At 45.6% G+C, this 20,532-nt stretch overlaps 1 protein-coding gene and 1 long non-coding RNA gene across 14 annotated transcripts in view; one reads left to right on the forward strand and one right to left on the reverse strand.

Moving 5' to 3' along the window:
* Window positions 1-2,897: 2,897 nt before the first annotated feature.
* Window positions 2,898-4,946, reverse strand: LOC116071452. The gene is made up of 2 exons (XR_004110902.1): window positions 4,035-4,946; window positions 2,898-3,073 (listed from the first exon to the last, which is right to left on the reverse strand). It is a non-coding gene; the product is annotated as an uncharacterized LOC116071452 (long non-coding RNA).
* Rufy3 (RUN and FYVE domain containing 3) overlaps window positions 4,391-20,532 on the forward strand; it is a 73,740-nt gene continuing 57,598 nt past the window's right edge. For 4 of the 13 annotated variants that reach the window (XM_031342949.1, XM_031342952.1, XM_031342958.1 and 1 more), the window contains exon 1: window positions 12,515-12,535. Coding sequence is in view for 5 of the 13 variants with exons in the window: in XM_031342947.1 (XP_031198807.1) it covers window positions 4,562-4,889 (328 nt within the window). In the remaining 8 variants the exon portion in view is untranslated. Of the gene's footprint in view, window positions 4,890-12,514; window positions 12,536-19,317; window positions 19,387-20,532 lie in introns of those variants that run through there. The other 9 variants (XR_004110900.1, XM_031342948.1, XM_031342954.1 and 6 more) reach the window with 7 other exon arrangements.

The following is a 20,532-nucleotide window of genomic DNA, read 5'->3' on the forward strand; positions in this document are numbered from 1 at the left end:
TAGGATAGGGGAGGCACCCAAGAATCAATGGGGGTGACCTTAGCTGTGCCTCACAGCAATGGAACCTGAAGAGGCCACCTCCTGTAGAATCCCCAGTGGAGCGATACAGACACCAACTCACCTACAAAACTTTTGACCAAAAATTTATCCTGTCTACAAGAAATGCAGGCATGGAGGATGGAGCAGAGACTGAGGGAATGGCCAACCAACCACCTGCCCAACGTCAGACCCATCCCATGGGCAAGCACCAATTCCTGACACTATTAATGGTACTCTGTTTGCAGACAGGAGTCTAGCAAGGGATGGCCTCTAAGAGGTTCCACCCAGCAGCTGACTCAGTCAGATGCAGACACCTATAGCCAGTGGGTGGAGCCTGGGGACTCTTATGGAAGAGCAGAGGAAAGGACTGCAGGCCTCTGAAAGGGATAGGAACCCCACAGGAAGACCACCCCACAGGAAGACCAACAAGGCCAACCATCCTGGACCCTTTGGCTCTCAGAGACTGAAGCACCAACTAAAGAGCATACATGGGATGGACCTAGGACTCCTCCACATACGTAGCAGCTATGCACCTTGGTCTTCACGTGGGTCCCGAACAAATGGAGCAGGGGGTATCCCAAAAGCTGTTGCTTGTACATAGTGTATGTTCTTCTAGCTGGCCTACCTTGTCTGGCCTCAGTGGGAGAGGCTGAGTCTAGCCTCACAAAAATCTGATGAGCCCAGGTGGGGTGATACCCAGGGGACCCCCCCACCATCACCGTCTCAGAGGAGAAGGGGAGGGAGGATGAGGGGAAAGGGTTGTGAGAGGGGGTGACCGAGAGGGGGGGAGTGAGCGGGATGTAAAGTGAATAAAAGAAAAATTCTAAAACTCTTTGGTTTTTAACATAAAAATAGAATAATTTATGTATTATACTGAAAGATTATCAACTTTCCTCAAGTGCTGGCTCTTCTGACTCACAGACTAAGAAGCTTATACTAAAAATACACTGTCTTCCATGGCATTAATCTCTAAACATGTTCATATGCTATACTATACATATCTGTCCTTAAGATCACCAGAGTATTTGATACTCAAACATGGATGACTAAATCGAAAGGCACCTTCTGCTTTATTTCACAAGGAAACAAAGCTTGGTTCTTAATTACAGTGACTGAACCCTGTCACTCTTTCTAAGTGCAGGGAGATGTTCTGCATGTTCCAGAAGGTACAAGTTCAAGTTTGATTTTGTTATCTTGGCCTCTATAATTGTGTGTAGCAGCTGAATCAGCCCATTCCATAGATCACGAATGCTAATGCACAGCTGAGGTTATATTATTGATCAAAACCCTAAAAGCATACTGGGACTGGGAGTGCCACCCACCTTTAGGCAAAATGTCCATAAATAGCCTTGCCTATACATTTTAAAAGGCTCATATTTCAGCTGATCCCTTGTATTCATTATGCTGTCATTTAATTAGTGGTAGCAAAATATAGAGTCACTATTAAAAGGAGAGAAGCACAAAAAACCAATTCAACTCAGGATTCCACAGCATGTCACTGTTTCTATCACTTAGCAAAGAGAAACCTGGCGTTTAAGCCAGAAGGCATTTCTTTTCTTTCTTTATAGAGGGGGTAATAAACAACACATTCCTCACAGGGCTGCCGCCTGCCATTCACTCACTCAGGAGATGAGGCTAGATAGATGCTCTTTCAGACTTGAGTTTGGTGACTCTCCTTGCTGATTACCAGTGTTCTTAACTATGATTTGTGGAAATTCTGTTCTTCTGCCTTGAGACTTGCGTATTTATTTGTCTGTTTGCTTCCTTGTGTAGTTAAAGTTGGTCTCAGTGGATCATGGTCCTCCCACCCGTTTCAGTCTTCCAAGTGCTTTAATCCCAGGTGTATGCTGTCATCTCTGACTCTGACACACTACTGAAATACTGAAAGCACCTCTAGGATGCGATCTGACAAGAATAAATTCTTAAGAGTTTTTAGATGAAAAAATAAATTAAGAAACCCAACTAAAGCACAAGCATTGTTTTTCATATTTAATAGAATTTGCAATTCCTAGGAGGGAAGATTTTTTACCAAGATTCTCATGCTGGGGGCTGGAGAGATGGCTCAGCAGTTCCAAAGGTCCTGAGTTCAACTCCCAGCGTGGCTCACAACCATCTATAACAGGATCTGATGTCCTCTTCTGGTGTGTCTGAAGACAGCTATAATGTACTCATATAAATAAATCTATTATTATTATTATTATTATTATTATTATTATTATTGTTGTTGTTGTTGTTATTATTATGTTTTTGTTTTTCGACAAAGGGTTTCTCTGTATAGCCCTGGCTGTCCTGGAACTCACTCTGTAGACCAGGCTGGCCTTGAACTCAGAAATCCGCCTGCCTCTGCCTCCCAAGTGCTGGGACTAAAGGCGTGCACCACCACCGCCCGGCGCTAAGTCTTTAAAAAAAAGATTCTAATGCCTCAAAAGATTCAAATAAGCTGGGTTATATTGGTGCATGCTTGTAATCCCAGCATTCAAAAGCTCCTGGATCAAGAGGATTATGAGTTTGTGACCAACAGCTGCTCACCTCCCACCTCCAGCCTTTTTAATTAAAAAACATCATCATCATCATCATCATCAACAACAACAACAACAACAACAACAACAAGGGACTGGAGAGATGGATCAAGTGTTGCTTGGTGCTCTTGCAGAGGACTCAAGTTCCCAGCTCAGAACTACCTGTAACTCCAGCTCCAGGAGATCTGATACTGTTTTCTGGCCTCCAGAGGAACAGGGAATATACACAAACACAGACACAGACACAGGCATGCATGTAAATTAAGTAGATAAATAATACATCTTAAACAAAAAAAACTCAACAAACTCCCAAGATGACCAAAGATATGATAGAAACTCTCATTTCAACTCAACATGCTTTTATTTGATTTTTAAAAAAAAAGTTACATGTTAGATAGGCTTGACCCACCTCTGTGATTGGAGCAGTCTGGAGGTAGGCAGATCTCTTTGAGTTTAAGTTCAGCCTGGTCTCAGTAGTGAATGCCAGGTTAGCAGCCTGGCCTGGATGGTGGGACCTGTCTCAAAACAAACATCGTTTTGTCAAAACGATGACGTGTAGGTAGTAACTAGTCAATCTTGTTAGACCATGCGGTAAAGGATGTACTTAGGTTTCTTATTTAACCTTTACAAAATCTCTATGAATAATTTTACACAAGAGGACAAATAACTTAGGCAGTTCTAATAAGATCAATGGGTCAAGGAAATACCAGAAACTGAAAGCTACTAGTTAATTTTCTAAGGATGTTTAGAGTTAGCTTCTCGTAAACACTTCCTTTTCAAATGTTCCTTGTTTAAAAAACTTGAAACTGGCACTAAAGAAGTCCCGTGATAATTTCTAGTAGCAACTCAGCGATTTACAGAGAATAAGAAATATATTTTCTCTCTGAAATAGTTTCACTTTCTCTATGGGAGGAAAGACTTAGAGAAGATGCAAGTGTCCAAAACGTCGAGACAGTAATTTCTATTTGAGCCCATAGGAGTCTACAACTCAAAGCTAATCCGAGCAATCCACCCGAAGAGGAGTCGTGGTGCCTCTAAACCCTACTCTTTGGAAGCCATGGCAGGAATTTCAAAGCCAGCTTTGCTTGGGCTTCAAGTGAGCCCACCTATCCCCTTGATTAAAACCAAAAACTGGGAATTTTTTTTGGGGGGGGGGGTGTTTGCTTTGGGCACGTACCGATTCAAATATTTGAAATAAAATTTAACGGTGGCCAATTTACTAACAAAAGACAAACACTACAAAAGGGAAAACGATCAACCTGTAACAGACGAAGTGACTTACAAAGTTTGAATTAGCTGGTTTAACCCACCCACACGCACCTGCCGGTCTGGAAAACTGGGGAACAAAGTAAGAGCAAACACAACAGTTTCTAAATCGACCTCATGAACATGGAACAACAACAACAACAAACGGTGGGAAGACTATGTCTCTAGTTTATCCTATATAAAGTTCCTGAATCAAAACCGTGAACCAACCCGTCTAGTGTGCAAACAGCAGACCGTAGTTTAATACTTAGGGGGTTAGAGGGGGAGGTCTTTTAAAAAAAAACGAGCATTGGCCTTTTCAGCTCAGATCTTTGTGCCTCTCTCTCCCGTGACCCGCGAAGTTGGCGGTTACACGCAGACATCGCCGCTTGGTTCAAAACCCCTGACCGGCAGGGTCCGGAGGGATCGGCGCGCCGGAGCCCAGCGGAAGGTGCGGGGCGGACGTGGAGGACGCTGCCCCCTAGGGGCGCCGAGCCGCGGCGGGGGGCGGCGAGCCGGGCGGGGCGGGGCGGGGCGGGAGCCGGAGGCGGTGCTGGGCAGGCCGCGCCGTCGGGGCGGGGCGGTCCTCAGCTGGCCGAGCCCCGGCGGGGCGGGCGGAACGCGGAGCCCAGGCGGCGGCGGACGGCGGACGGCGGACGGCAGCGGCGCGGGCACGGCGGGGCATCCGATCCTCGCCGTGAGCCTCGGGCTCGGGCTCGGGCCTGGAGAGGCGGCTGCACGGCGAAGCCACGAGCGAGATGGCAGAGTCCCTGCCGCCCGGCGCGGCTGCCGAAAGTTGCGGCGAGGACCCGGAGAGGGGCGGGGAGCGGCGCCCGGAGGAGCCGCTGGAGCCGCGCGGGGCTGCCGCCCGCGGCGCGGACCGGGAGGGCGAGGCGGGGCCCTCGGAGCCGGACTCGCCGGTGGCCGCCCCCTTCTTCCTCCTGTACCCGGGCGATGGAGGCGCGGGCTTCACAGCGCGCCCGCCACCGCAGCGCGCCTGGAGGACCCCGCCGTCACCCGGCTCCCCGCTGCCCTTCCTGCTGCTGAGCTACCCGAGCGGGGGCAGCGGCGGCGGAGGCAAGCACCGTGAGTGTCGGGCACGGGCATGGGGGCACGGGGACGGGGACGCGGTAGCCGGCAGAGCAGGACGGGCTCAGTGGAGCTCCGCCCCTCGCCGGGTTTCGGAGCCGCGCGGGCCGGGGGTGGGGTCCGCGCGCGGGGGCGGGGGCGGCGGCGTGCCCCTTGGCGGTGTCCACCCCTCGGTCGCACCACCCCAGGCCGCGGCCCCGCCAGCTCGCTCCCCCTCGGCCTCCACGTGCTGGGGCCGCGGCGTCCCCTGGCGCCGGCCGGCTGCGGCGCCGCGCACTGGCGCCCTTCCCGGAGGAACCGCGGAGCTGGCGTCCGGGACCGGCTTGACGCGCCCCCACCGGTTCCCAGCCGCGGTGGCCAAGTAGGTGTGGCTGCGGCGCCGCCGCCCTGCGGCCTCGGCCGGCCGAGCGAGAGAGATGTCTGTGAGCGGTCCCCAAACCCGTGAGGGAAAGTGGTGACACTCCCACCCCCACCCAAGTAAGAAAAGAAATGGTCCCGAGGTACGCGAGAGGAAGGAGAGGGAAAGTGTGGCTTGGGAAGGGCACCTCCCAATGTAGTGTCTTTTGTCAGAAAGACGCTTCCACGCCTTAAAGCCCTGGCCACACTCTAGCTGTCCCCACCCCCCAAAGGCAGCGAACCCCCATTGGTGGTGCTTTTGGCAACAATTTAGGCAACAATTGTTTATTACCGTGGCCTTGAGCGGATCTATGAGTGTGTGTAATGACTGGAGTCTCAGGGATGGTTTAAAAAGACAAGACCTTAAGATATGAAAATACCTCTGACAACTCAAAGGATGCTGTAAATGCCAACTACCTTGCTCTAGGTAGGAATTCTGAAAAGGGAGGGAAAGTTGCTGGGGAGGGGGGTAAGTGAGGCTCTCCCCTCCCTCATTTTTAAAGCTCGCCAGTGCAGATCCTGATTTGACAGCTCTCTGCTGCCAGGAAACTGAATTGGCTTTTTCCACGTCCCCATCCAACCCTATGGAAAAGAGATATAAACATGTGTTGAATGTCTCCTGTGTGCATGCACCACTACGACCACGGCTATCTAAAGTCTGCGAGCACAACAGAGAACCTCCTTTTCAGCAGAGGAAGCTGAAGATTAGACTAATTACATTATTTGTTTTCAGTAACAGTTTTATGAAGCAGGCATGACCCAGATTTCTTGTCTTCCATGACTGAGCTCTTTAATCAAACATCAGAGGTCCGAACTGATCAGATGGTGTGCGTAGGGTTAGCAAGGAGGGAACTGCCAGATTCGGCTAGCGAAAGTCTAGTGCCATCTCACTTCTTGTCTAAAACATGGTCCTAGATTGGCCTGGTTGAATCTTACGAAAATAACATTTTCTTTGAGTTGTGTGCTCTAATCTCCAGATAGGAGAGTTCTGACAGGAGTTCTTTTGTGTAGCAGAGGTAAAGATAAGCAGATTCTCCACGCTGAATACTTTCCATTTCAAAGGACTAGGCTTTCTTTGTCCAGCCTCTTTTTTGTTTCTTTTCTATTTCTATATCTTCTTCTTGTTATAACCATATCACTACAGAACGAAGGAGGTGCTCTTTAACAACAGTTCTCCATGCAACAACTGTACATGATGTGACATAGATTTTTTTTTTCATCTGTTGGCTAGTATCAATTGTAGGGACTATTTGGATCCCAGTTAATTTGTTTGATTTTTTTTTTTCTGCTCAGTAAAGATTGACTTTATTTATTTTTAAGTATTATTAGAAATTTGGAGCTAAGTGCGATCACAATAGAGAGGAAAGATTCAAGTCCCTGGAGTTGAACCTTGCACATGCCGAGCAAACACTCGGTCACCACAATCCTGAGTGTGTGGTGTGCTGTGGCCATACAGTGCTAGCAAGTCTGGGGAATGTCTTGTTAACGCACAAACATCTTAGAATGTAACTTATTTTGTAGTAGTTCAAGGCATAAAACTTACGACTCCTTCCTTCACTGCTTTTACAGACTACTTATTGACTGCATTCTAGCAAAAACATACTGGCTACATCCTTTTGTGGTGATGGGGGGAGGCAGAAGGCACCATGTCGATCTGTAGCTGTAGCTGTCATGGAACTCTCTGCCCTGGAGCTCACAGAGATCCACCTGCCTCTGCCTCAAACACAACTGGGATGAAGAGTGTGCACCATACTTTTAAAAAGAATTAGTTTTATTTTTAATTGCATTGTATGTGTGTGTGTGTGTGTGTGTGTGTGTGTGTATGGGGGCGAATGCCAGTGCCTTCAGAAGCCAGAGAGGCATTGGATCCCTCTGGAGTTACAGACAGCTTCAACCTGCCTAATGTGGGTGCTAGGAACCAAACTCCGGTCTTCTGGAACATCACTACACTCTTAGCCAATCAGCCAGATCTCTAGCCCATTGCTGAGTACATTATTCAGACTTCAAATTAAGTTAAAGTATTTCTTTTTGAGTTTTATTTTTACTTGATTTTGTTGTTTCTTTAGAACCCATGCAAACATCAAAAAATATGTACAAAAATACTCGATTAGCTGGGCAGTGGTGGCACACACCTTTAATCCCAGCACTTGGGAGGCAGAGGCAAGGTGGATTTCTGAGGCCAGCTTGGTGTACACAGTGAGTTCTAGGACAGCCAGGGCTACACAGAGAAACCCTGTCTCAAAAAAACCAAACCAAGAAAAAAAAAACTTCCTTGTTGCCCTGCAGAGTCAGTATTAACTCTGCTTTCTGTAATGCTCTGGAACAGTGGAATTCTCTGGACTGCTGGGCTCTTTGTTATTTTTGTAATATATTATTTATTTATTTCTGTTTTGTGTGCATTAGTATTCTGTCTGCATATATATATATATATATATATATATATATATATATATATATATATATCTGTGTGAGGGTGTCAGATCCTCTGGAACTCCGATCACAGTTGTGAGCTGTCATGTGGATGCTGGGAATTAAACCCAGGTCCTTTCGAAGAACAACCATTATTCTTAACTGTTGAGCCATCTCTCCAGCCTCTGCTTTTTGTTTTCATTTCTATTACCAGGGCAGCACATGAAGTTAGACTCAGCCCTGAGTGACTATGTGGTAGCTGAGCTCAGCTTAGAACCCTTTCTTCTTTTTTTAAGACACAGTTTTGCCAGACAGTCCAGATTAGCCTTGAACTTGAAGTTCGAGTTTCTTTTTTGAGGGGTTGTTTTTCTTTTTCTTTTTTTTGTTTTTGTTTTTGTTTTTTTGAGACAGGGTTTCTCTGTGTAGCTCTGGCTGTCCTGGAACTCATTCTGTAGACCAGGCTAGCCTCAAACTCAGAAATCCACCTGCCTCTGCCTCCCAAGTGCTGGGATTAAAGGCATGTGCTACCACTGCCCAGCTTACAGTTCAAGTTCTTAAGTTTTATTTTCTCTACTGTTCTTTTGAAAGTTGATTGTATAAAAATTACAACTAACACATTGATCTGCTGCCATTGCTCACATGTTTTATGATGCAAGCGTTCAACGTGCAGAGCACCTTTCTGTCCTGTAGGCCTCACTACCATAGCACCCCACCACAGTCAATGTCACATGACACTACACTTTTGAATTGGGCGAACTTTCAGGACTTCTTCATACAGTCATATGCATCTATATTCATATTTCATGCTATCTTTGCTCTCTTTGAAGAATGACCTGTGATTTCTGATCAGCTGTTTTGCAGTTGACTTTAAATGCCTTTTTCTGTTAAAACATTACAGATCTTGTGAGTAGACACCACAAAGTTGTAAACTAACTTTGGAGGGGGCATGATGAGTTTTTTTGTGTGTCGGGGGTCAAGACAGGGTTTCTCTGTGTAGCCCTGGCTGTCCTAGAACTCACTCTGTAGACCAGGCTGGCCTCGAACTCATAAATCTGCCTGCCTCTGCCTCCCAAGTGCTGGCATCAAAGGTGTGTGCCACCACCTCCCGTCCAAAGTGCTTTCTGTTTTTTTGTTTTTTGGTTTTTGTTTTTGTTTTTTTGAAACAGGGTTTCTCTGTGTAGCCCTGGCTGTCCTGGAACTTACTCTGTAGACCAGGCAGGCCTCAAACTCAGAAATCCGCCTACCTCTGCCTCCCAAGTGCTGGGATTAAAGGCATGCGCCACCACTGCCCAGCTATGAGTTTTAATTATCAACTTCTCACAATCTAGAGTCACCTGGGAAAAGAGTCTCAGTGAAGCTGGCATATGGGCATACCTTTATTATATGTTAGAGGCAGAAGGATCTTCTCGTTGTGGGGTCACCATTCTTTGCCAGGATCTTGCACTTTGTAAGTATGGAGAACATGCCGAACATAGAAGGCCTGTGTTAACTGTGGGTGTGACTAAGTGCTTCACATTCCTTCCTTGACCCACAGTGATAGGCTCGCACCTGGAATTGTAAGCCAGAGAAACACTTTCTCCCCGACGCCGCTTTTGTCATAGTATTTTACCGTAGCAAAGGGGGACAAGTAGTTTAGTGTGTATAGCTGTGTGTAAGTGGCCGTGCATGTAGAGGCCAGGGGACAGCTTTAAGGTATTGGTTCTTTCCTTCCATTGTGGGTTGCAAGGATTGAACTCTGGTCATCAGGCTTGCTTTTTACCTGCTGGGCCATCTTGCTGGCCTAGTTGTTTTGTTGTTGTTTGGTTGGTTGATGGGTTGTTCTATTAACTTGATTACATAGTTCTTCAACAAGAACTTTGTAAATGGCAAGGTTGTGTAGCAAAGTCAGAAGGTTGAACATTGGCCCCACAGCCTCTGTTCGTAATATTTTTGTTTGTTTGTTTGTTTTCAAGACGGTTTCTCTGTGTAGCCTAGCTGTCCTCAGAACTCAGAAATCCGCCTGCCTCTGCCTCCCAAGTGCTGGGATTAAAGGCGTGCGCCACCATCGCCCAGCTTCTTTTTTTTTTTTTTCCTGTAGACAAGGCTGGCCTTGAACTCAGAGATCTGCCTTCCTCTGCCTCCAGAGTGCTGGGATAAAGGTGAGTGCCACACCTTTAAGATGATGCCACAAGAGCTGGCGAGATGGCTCAACGGGTAAGAGCACTGACTGCTCTTCCGAAGGTCCTGACTTCGGATCCCAGCAACCACATGGTGGCTCACAACCACCTGTAATGAGATCTGATGCCCTCTTCTGGTGCGTCTGAAGACAGCTACAGTATATCACGCTGGAGCTAGCAGGGCGGGAGTGAGCCGTCCTGAGTTCAATTGCCAGCAGCCACAAGATGGTTCATGGCCATCTGTACAGCTACAGTGTACTGATACACATAAAAATAAATAAATAAATCTTAAAAAAAAAGATGATGCCACACAAAGAATCCATATCTCCTTTGCCATTTTCTTCCAATTAGAGCAGTACACAACATGCATCTCACTCACAATTAGAGCAGTACACAACATGCACCTCACTCACAGAGTAAGCACCCTCACTCTGTATGTGTGCCTGTTTGAGACTGAAAAAGAGCTGGAAGAGGGGTCAAAAGGAGTGGGGGAAGAATCTCAAAAGAGACACTATGAGTACCTTTTTCAACACCCAACAACGAGGACCATGGTTAGCTCCTGGATTCCTGGATGGTGCTTGTCTTAGGATTTTACTGCTGTGAACAGACACCATGACCAAAGCAAGTCTTAAAGGACAACATTGTACTGGGGCTGGCTTTTTTTGTTTGTTTGTTTGTTTGTTTGTTTGTTTTTGCTTTTTCGAGACAGGGTTTCTCTGTATAGCCCTGGCTGTCCTGGAACTCACTCTGTAGATCAGGCTGGCCTGGAACTCAGGAATCGGCCTGCCTCTGCCTCTGCCTCTGCCTCCTAAGTGCTGGGATTAAAGACTTGCGCCACCACCGCTGCCTGCGAGTTCTACTTTTTATCTAAAGGCTGCTAGCAGAAGACTGGCTTGCAGGCAGCTGGGACAGGATATTAAAGCCCACGCCCACAAGGCCACACCTCCCAACAGTGCCACTCTCTGGGTCAGGCACATTCAAACCATCACTGTGCTAATGATAGACATAGAGAGGAACTTGAGTCTCTTACATGTACTTGCAAATCCAGAATGTGTGCAGGCAGCCTTTAGACTTTTAGATATGTCCCAGAATAGGCACAGCAAACCAGGCTTATGTTTATGGTTTCATGTGTATATACAGATTTTACATATACAGTAGTTTGTCTACCATGAATATATGTTACTATTGCTCCCTCTTTTTTTTTAAAAGCTTTTTTTTTTAAGAGTTTTTTTCCTTTTTATATTATATGTATGGGTATCCTATCTGCGTCTGCGTGCATGTCTAAACCATGTGCATGTGTAGAACCCAAAGAGTCCAGAAAAGGACATCAGATCCTCTGCAACTGGAGTTCCAGACAGTGTGAGCTGCCATGTGGGTGCTGAGAATGGAGCCTGGGTCCTCTGCAGGAGTAGCCAGTGCCATCTCTCTAGCCCCATTTGTTTTTTAATCGCGCGCGTAGTCATTTAAAAGTATACCTAGGTAGGATTGAGTATATGTTAATTGTCTGTAGTTCAAATCTCCAATATCCTTTCCTACAGTTTGAAAATGTAGGGGTACTTTGTTTTGTAGATACAGAACTGTCTGCCTAAACTAGAGTTTTTAGAGGAACAGTCAGGTCATCAGAACATGTACCTTCATGCCCATTTTTGGGAAACAGATTGATTTGTGACTTGTTTTGTTTTGTTGAATTTTTTTAGTAAGGGTCTCCTCTAGCCCAGGCTGGCTTGAACTTGACACATTCCTGCCTGTACCTCTTGAACATTGAGGCCTGCACAGGTATGTGCTACCACCACTGGCTGAGACCAGACTTTTTAAAGAATGGCTTCTTCATATTACATTGTAGATTAATGTCCAGGTAGCAGTATTGGGATTCATTGTTCTGTTCATTTTCAACTGTGTTAACAAAACAAAACCATTTTCTGGTCCATTAAATGCCATCTGGTCACCTGGCATATAACATATAAATGTACCCATACCAAAGTGGAAAATGTGTCCACCAGAAAACTGGGGTCCACCCCTAGGAGAGTCAGTGGGCAGGTGGCCCCTTTCCACACACAGCTGAGATGACTCGGGATATCTTGAGCTTTGGGGGTGTGGGCAGCGAAATCAAGCCCCTATTTCTTTACTTCCACTGTTTCCTTTATTTTCACTTTCCACCTCCTGCTCACCCTCTAGATAACTGCAAAGTTTCCACAGTTGTTCAAGTTGTAGCACTCTGTCCTCCCAGACAGTCTCTCCCCCTCTCTCCTCTTCCCTCCCCCTCTCTGCTACCCTCCTCCTCTTTCCTTCCCCTCCTCATTCCTTAGAGTCTACCAGTGTGGAACAGTTAAATGAGACTTGTGATTGACAGCAACAGTTTCAGGGTTTTGTTGGTGTTGTTTGTTTTGAATTGTTTTGTTTCAAGATAGGGTTTCTCTGTGTGGTCCTGGCTGTCCTGGAACTCGCTCTGTAGACCAGATTGGCCTGGAACTCAGAAATCTGCCTGCCTCTGCCTCCCAGAGTGCTGGGATTAAAAGTGTGCGCCACCACAACCCTAAACATAGCTAAACATAGGGGAAAATAAGGAAAATTTCCCAAAAGTGGGAGAGATTACAAGACAGGAATACCTGGGTGCATTTTTATATTTACATTTATTTGTTTGTGTGTTTGGCGTGTGTGTGTGTGTGTTTGTGTGTGTGTGTGTGTGTATGAATGAATGGGTGGGGATTATCTCACAATATAGCTCTGAGCTCTGAAACTCACAGAGATTCTCCTGCCTCTGCTGGGATTAAAGACATAAGTCACCACAACCAGGCTTAGAATCTCATTTTAGTGAATTTTACATTCATTGTAACAATACTATGTTAACAAATAGTATACTGCTACCCAAACATTATTAATATTAAAATTTCTCCCAATAATGCTAAGTAGGTCATGTACGGGCCTTCAAATTTGTTTTGGGAAGTCAGTACACTGTAACTGTAAGCATTTAATAGTTGGTTTGAATGGGCCTGGGGTAGAGCTCAGGGGTAGAGCTTATAGTGAGCATGCACCTGGCCCTGGATTCAGTCATTGCACAGAAAGAAACAAAAGCAACTGTATGAGAAGAAATACTTTCAGAGTTACAAAACAGTGGTCCAGAGAAGGTAGCAATATAGTGGTGGTGAGTGTTTGTAAGCTTGCTATGCTTCACAGTTCCCTTGCCTCTCATCCTTCTCAGCCAGGGTTACAGGTGTGCACCACACTATTTTTGAATAGTTGTGAAAAGGTCTGTAGTCTTTCTAAACTTCCCAGGGCTGCTGGCCAGGGTGGATTCCTCTTGGTAAAGCCTATTTAGCATCTCCCTGGCTCGAATCTTGTTTGATACCAAATGGACTGGACACTCAGCATATGTTGGAAGGATTGGGGATAGAGCAGAGGTGGTATGGTTTGAAGGAATGGTGGGGATCCTTTCACATGCACAAGAAAAGAGAGTGGTGGGATGAGAGGCGTGGGGAAGCCGAAGTTGTTCAGAATGTGAGTCTTTAACTGTAGACTCTGTTTAGGGACTCTCCAGAGGTGCCTCTGCCTCTGCTGTCCTTTGCAGTGTAGTACTTGGTAAATTCTGACCCACCACTCTTCCTTCCTCACAACTTGAAAAGCATCACAGTGCACACTCTGCTCTCTACGCATCTCCTGTTAGCTTTCTTCTGAGTCACTCTTGTAAACATCCATCCTTACAAATCTGACGTCATGAGAAGAGAATCGAGTTTGTGTTCTGAGCATTCTCAGAAGCAGAATCACTTACTGTAACAGTGATAGCTGACCCTGCTCTCTGCTTGCTCTGTGCCAAGGGCTGTACAGGCACTTTATATATACATCATTTTATTTAATGCTGAAGTAGCTAACCGTGTTTCCCATTGGTTAGTGAAGAATGGACAAAGGCAGAGGTAGGTGGATCTCTGTGAGTTCAAGATCACTCTGGTCTATATAGCTCCAAGCCAGCCAAGGCTGAATAGTGAGACCATCATAAAAGAGAGGGAAGGGGAGGGATGAACAACAGACAAGGTAATTGGGCAAGGTTGCTCAGTTTCTATGTGTTAGCTATAGGATTCCCTGGGAACATTATGCTTCCAGAAGTGGCATGCTCTACCAAGAACCTCTCCTTCCCATCTGTATCTGGAATCTTGGCCTAGACTGGGCCTTTCTTTTCAGGCAACAGCCCTGTAGAGTTTATTCTCCACTCACTAAATTATATCTGCTAAAGATGAATGAAATCTGTAAGTCATAAATTTGATAGAATAGTGTAGATAGCCTATCAAATACATATATGTACATACACACATACACATACATACAATATTGACTAGTCCATATGTGACTGGGTCTTTGGAACTTCTTGAACACCTGTGGTTGTTTCTTGTGTCTTCACAAGAAACAGTAATTTCGGGCTGGAGAGATGGCTCGCGGTTAAGAACACTGACTGCTCTTCTGAAGGTCCTGAGTTCAACCTCCAGCATCCACATGGTGGTTTACAACCATCTGTAATGAGAACTGATGCCCTTTTCTGGTGTGTCTGAAGACAGCTACAGTGTACTTACATATAATAAATAAATCTTTAAGAAAAGAAAGAAAGAAAGAAAGAAAGAGAGAAACAGTAGTTTCCAGTAGTTACTACACTGTACTTACCCTGGACGTATTAATGCCAGACTCACATATAGAAAAAGTTCTGTGGGAAGCTGTGATGAGGAGAATCATAAGAGGAGGCCATCTTAGGCCACATAGCCAGACCCCTTCAAAAAGGAATGACGGGAGGGAAAAGCCTGCCAGAATGGAAGCAGGCTTTCTCCGTGTATCCTTGCTGTCCTGGAACTCACTCTGTAGACCAGGCTAGCCTCAAACTCAGAGATCCACCTGCCTCTGCTCCCTGAGTACTGGGATTAAAGGCATGCGCCACCACTGCCTGGCTACAATTTTGTTTCTTATGACATACCTTTAAGTTTGATTTTGTAGAACTGAAAAAATTTGAAGGTTGAAGTTTTTAAACAGTGGAAAATATCGTTTTGTGTATGGAGAATGCTTGTTACATTTCTATACCAATACACATCTATTGAGACTGGTATTTGGTAGGTACTATTTTGAGCAACATCTATAAATAATATGCAAAACACGTGAATTTCTTCTCATGGGGCTGTGTTCTCTGCAAAGCTGGTTATTTAGTTTCATTTTACAGCTGAGCAAATTGAGGTGAAAGGAGGATAAATTTCCCATAGACACTTAGCAGCCAGCTGCTGATAGCTCTGTGCGTGTAAGCCCTTGCTTGCTGCCACTGAGCCGTGAAGTCAGTTCTACATCCCAAGGCAAAAGTCATTTCTGGGCTTAAGCTGGTTAATTTTAATAAGTAAAGATGAGACATTGCAGTCCTCTGGTGGTGTTCGCTCCTGACAAAATAATGATAACTCAGCTTTCTGGGCATAATCATTTTATAGTTGCTTATTGTCATCTTTGGTTAATATCTGCAAACTAACAACAAGCCTACCAGTTGTAAACCTCAGATTGAAGAAAGTGGACAACTGCAGAGAAACCTAGATTTTGGTTATGGGGAGAAAGGTCCTGGGGGGGAGACTGGGAAATAATCATAGCTTTGGCCCTTCTACAGTAGTAAAATGGGGATAACTAGTTCAAGATACCCTTTCATGCCAATAGTCGATAGTGAAATAGGAAAATACTTTTCTAAGTTGTGAAACTGTAAGTCCAGAAAGAAGTACTAGGAAACAGAATTTTATGAGCATCTGCAAATTGACTTGGTTGCCCAAATTGATGATTTTTAAGACGCTGTTATGTGCAGATTAGGAACAAATTAAAAACAGGAGATAGCTATGTTAAGTAAAGGAGGGATGGGAGATGGAGCTCGGTTGGGCGCATGCACAACTCACAGGCACAGAGCCCCGTGTTCATCCCCAGCAGAGCATAAAGCAGCCATGTGCTACAGGCCTGGGATCTCAGAACTCGTCAGGTGGCCTCCAGAGGTTAAGTTCTGATTATTCTTAGTTACTTAGTGAGTTCAAGGCCACCTTGAAATACAGGAAACCCTGTCTCCAGAACACGGTGAGAGGGGGAGCCCGGGGCTGTAGCTCAGTGGTGAAGTGCTTGCTATTCAGGCATGAGGAGCTAGTTTTGGTCCCCAGAATCCATGTAAAAAACTGGATATTGTAACACATGCTGAAAGCACTGGAGAGAGAGATGGGCGGATCTCTGGGGCTTCTGCCTAGCCAGCCTAGCCTGTTTGGTGAGCTTCAGGCCAAAGGAGAGACTCTGTTTCAGACAAGATGAACGGCACCTTGGGAACAACACCTGAGATTGACCTTGGGCCCTTGTACCAGCGTCACGTTTTGGGCTGTGGAGCTGAGTAAAGAACTCGCCTTACAAATCTAAGGACCTGTATTCAATCCTCAGGGCCTATGTAAAATAGCTGGACCTGGCAGAGAGACTGAGACAGCTGTGTTCCTCGGGCTTGTGGCCAGCCAGCCTAGCTCAATTGGTAAACTCCAGGCCAATGAGAGACCCTCCACATGAAGGAGTGCGCACACCACACACACACACACACACACACACACACACACACACACTCATGCACAATAAAAATGCAATATTGAGTAAAAAGCTTTGGAGCTATTTATATTATGAAACCCTTTTTATAAAGCTCATCAGAACCAAAACTAAATATACTGTTTAGTCATTCATATATTTGTTATCTAATTTTTTTTAAGATTTTTATTTATTTATTATATGTATACAATGTAGCTGTCTTCAGACTCTCCAGAAGAGGAAGTCAGATCTCTCGTTACAGATGGTTGTGAGCCACCATGTGGTTGCTGGGATTTGAACTCAGGACCTTTGGAAGAGCAGTCGGTGCTCTTAACCACTGAGCCATCTCTCCAGCCCCTGTTATCTAATTTTTAAAGTAAAGTAGTAATTTCTTCCTTCCTTCTTTAAGAAATGTCAGTGGGATTCAGGGTGACCTCAAATTCTCTATGTAAATTTTGGTCTTTCTGCTTGAGAGTCTATGTATGTGCCACCACACCTGGCTCTAAGATAATAATACACAAAATCAGAAGAGGTGTCTTAAACGGAAGGCAAGCAAGGACAGGAGAGATGGCTCAGCTGACACACACTTGCTGCTCATGCAGAGGACCTGGCTTTAGTTCCCAGCACCTACATGGCAGCTTACAACCATCTGTAACTCCACATCCTGGCATCTGATGCTCTTTTCTAGTCTCCTCAGAAACCTGGAACTAAACTGGTGCACATACCATAGATGGATGCAAGCAAAATCTTTACACATTAAAAAAAAAAAAAAAAAAAAGCATTTGAAAGCAAAGGCTGAGAACTATTACTATTGGAGTTAAATTGGAAAGCAAAGGCATTCAGGAGAGACAAGGAGTGTGTACCCCTGGTAAGTCTGCAGTCCCTGTCTCCAGCTGAGCAATAGTTTTACAGATACTAGTTAATCTTTGCAGAATTAAAATTGTGCAGTGAAGTAGTTCTTTCGGTTTGTTTTGGGTTTGGGGTGTTTTTTTTGTTGTTGTTGATGTTTGTTTAGTTTTGTTTTGTTGTCCTTTTTTGAGACCTGGCTTCGCTGTGCACCCCTGACTGTCCCCAAAGACCAGAATGGCCTCAGACTCACAGGGAGCCACCTACCCATGTCTCCCCAGGGCTGGGACTAAAGACGTGCGCCATGGCACTACCTCCTGGCTCATGAAGCACTTCTTTAAAATAATGCAGCGTGTCATTTTACAAGATGATTCTCCCTTGGTTTACTTGTTTCCTGCTTCTGCACGTATCATCACGTGTTCTTGACTTAGACATCTCCCTGAGTGAAGGGGATGGAGTGAGGCGGGTTCCAGCTCTCTCCCCAGGGTGATAGCAGGACCAAGTGAGGCCTCCGTCATGGTACCTGGGGGCTTTCCATTAGCCCTTGCCTCCACACAACAGGAAAAATGTGCCCTGGGCACATTTCTCTCTTCCTCAGAAAACTTCCTGAGAAACTTGGGCTGAGTGTGTAAGCAGAGAGACTGATGTGGCCAGGTAAGAGAGATGGTTTGGGAGACTTTAGGGTGTGAACTGAAAGGACTGATTTGTAAAACGTCTCTTCAGATAAGGGAATTGAAGCTCCTGTTGAGGATCTATCCAAGGGCCTTACCTGATTATCTGAAATTGAAGAATGTCAAAGAAAACACAGCTTCGGGGTGGAGGCACCTAGACAGCGCAGTGTGGAGCAGGCTGGCCCCCAGGCCTTTGCGAGTTCCTGGGCCAGTTCCTTGTGTGTATGAGGAGATAAGTGTCTGCTTTGCAGGGTGCTCAGGCAGCTCCCTGTGGCATTTGTTAAGTCCCTAACAGAAAACAGAAATTCAGTGAGTGACGTCATGGTGTTGAGTAATTTTTCCATACTGCACAACAGAGGCATTAGCCCTAACAAGTCAGTATCTGCTTTGGAATAGCCACATCTGAGTGTGAACCGCAGTCTACTTTAAGAGAAATGTAACTTCCAACTGAGATGTGCATCGTGTTTGCTCGGAGTCACTCTAGAAAGTCCAAGGTGTGTAAGCAGGAAGCGCACAGTATGGAGTGTTTGGGGGCCCACCCCCTCCAAATAGTTCAATATAGTTTTTAAATAGTGTATACACCAGGATAAGGTAATTTTTTCTTTATTTTTTTGCCATGATGGGGACTGAACTTAGTACCTTATACACACTAGAGGCAATCACTATGTTCAAAATCAAGATTTTGTACATTTTATGGATGGCTTAATGTTTTCTTTTTATGTAAAGCTAATATATTTGCAAATATTAAAGTAGTACTTTGAAATATTTAGAGGTGTTTTATTAGCTTAATTGCATTGCTTCTGAACAATGAGCAATTGTGATGTGCTGTTTATCTGATCATCTGATGGGCGGCGGGTGCCGCTCACACGCTCACGATGGAGGTAAAGGTGCTCTTACCCAACTGCCATGCCACAGACTGATAGATGAGGCAGGGAGATGAGTTTTCTGACCCTGCCAAAAGTTGTAGCTGCATTGGGCTCCCTCTCTGTGTCTTCTAGCTGAACAGAACAAGCTTCAGAGGGACCAGAAGGATCATTAGCCAAGCCTCTTGCTCAGTCATCTAAGCGTTCGTATTGTACAGGCATATTGCCACCAGTCCGGAACTCCTCTTAGGCTTAGTAAAGGATGGTCAGAGCCGAGGGTCAGTATTTGTCTCTTAACCATGATTTCTCACTTGGAGTTCACTTATCTAAGTTCCAATGTAGTCTGAAAACATTAAGCTAAAAATTCCAGAAATAAGCAATTCATTCCTTTTAAACCGCACGCCATCCTAAACAGTGATGTGAGACTTTCTGCTCCTGAGCTCAGGATCAGGATCTGGATCTGTCTAGCAGATCCCATTATCAAGTCATTGTGAAGCTCTCATTATGCTGTCATCTAACACTATGTCACAATGCCTCCATAATCCACCTTAGCAGGCACTGTCATCTCCTGTCATTTCGAGAAGAGATGTGAGCTCAGGAACATAAGGTGTGTAAGGTGTGCTCACACACTTGAGCATGTGGAGGCCACAGGATTGTTCCACGGAGTAGCCCACTTTGGTTTTTGAGACAATTTCTCATTGGCCTGGAGTCCACCAGTTAAGCAAAACCGAGTGCCCAGCAAGCCCCAGGAATTGTCTCTGTCTTCCTACTGCTGCTCCCAGGCTCAGCTGTTTTACTTGGGCCCTAGGGACTAAATCCAGGTCCTTGTGCTCCCAAGACAAGCACTTTATTGGCTGACTCATCTCTACAGCACAGGATGTTTGAGGGGCTGGGGATGTAGTTCAGTTTGTAGAATGCTTTCCTGGCACTGCACAAAGTCTGGTCTCGATCGCCAGCAGGTGTAGTGGCAAAACCTATCATTTTAGCACTTGGGAGGTGTGGGCAAGAGGATCCGCAATCTAGGGTCATCCTCAGCTCTGTGGGAACTTCAAGGCCAGCCTGTGCTACGTAATACATAAGACCCTGTTTCAAAGAAAAAGGGGGAAAAAGGTTATTTTGCAACAAGCCATATTCATTTAACCCTTATTATGATATAATGATTCTATTTTATAATTAGTTATTGATCTCTTTGTTTGTTTTTTGAGACTGGATTTCTCTGTGTAGCCCTGGCTGTCATGGAACCTGCTCTGTAGCTCAGGCTGGCCTCGAACTTTGGGATCCACCCATCTGCCTGGAATTAAAGGCACACTCAGCAGCTATTGATCTTTACTGTGTTTGATGTATTCATTAAACTCTGCACGGTATAAAACAACTATCCTTGGTTTCAGAGATCTACTGGAAAACATGGAATGTATTCCCTGCAAATACCGAGTGGGAGACTCGGTATTGGGTCCTGGAACTAGAACATTCAAATTAATTTATGTATGTGCTGTGTGATTTTCAACTGTATCATTGACCTGGAGCCTTTTCTGCCTCCCCTGCCCCCATCACCCTTTTTGAGGTAGGGTCTCATGTAGCCTAGAATGGGCTGGTGGTCTCAAACTTGCTGTGCAGCTGAGTCCCTGAATTAGAGAAAGTGCCACTCACCATACCTGGCTAAAATAGATTTCTTTTTGAAAAGGTTCCCCCCCCCTTCTCTCTCTCTCTCTTTCTCTTGTTCTCTCTTGTTCTCTCTCTCCCTCCCTCCCTTTCT

This window comes from Mastomys coucha, unplaced genomic scaffold, assembly GCF_008632895.1.
Source record: "Mastomys coucha isolate ucsf_1 unplaced genomic scaffold, UCSF_Mcou_1 pScaffold22, whole genome shotgun sequence".
NCBI lineage: Eukaryota > Metazoa > Chordata > Mammalia > Rodentia > Muridae > Mastomys > Mastomys coucha.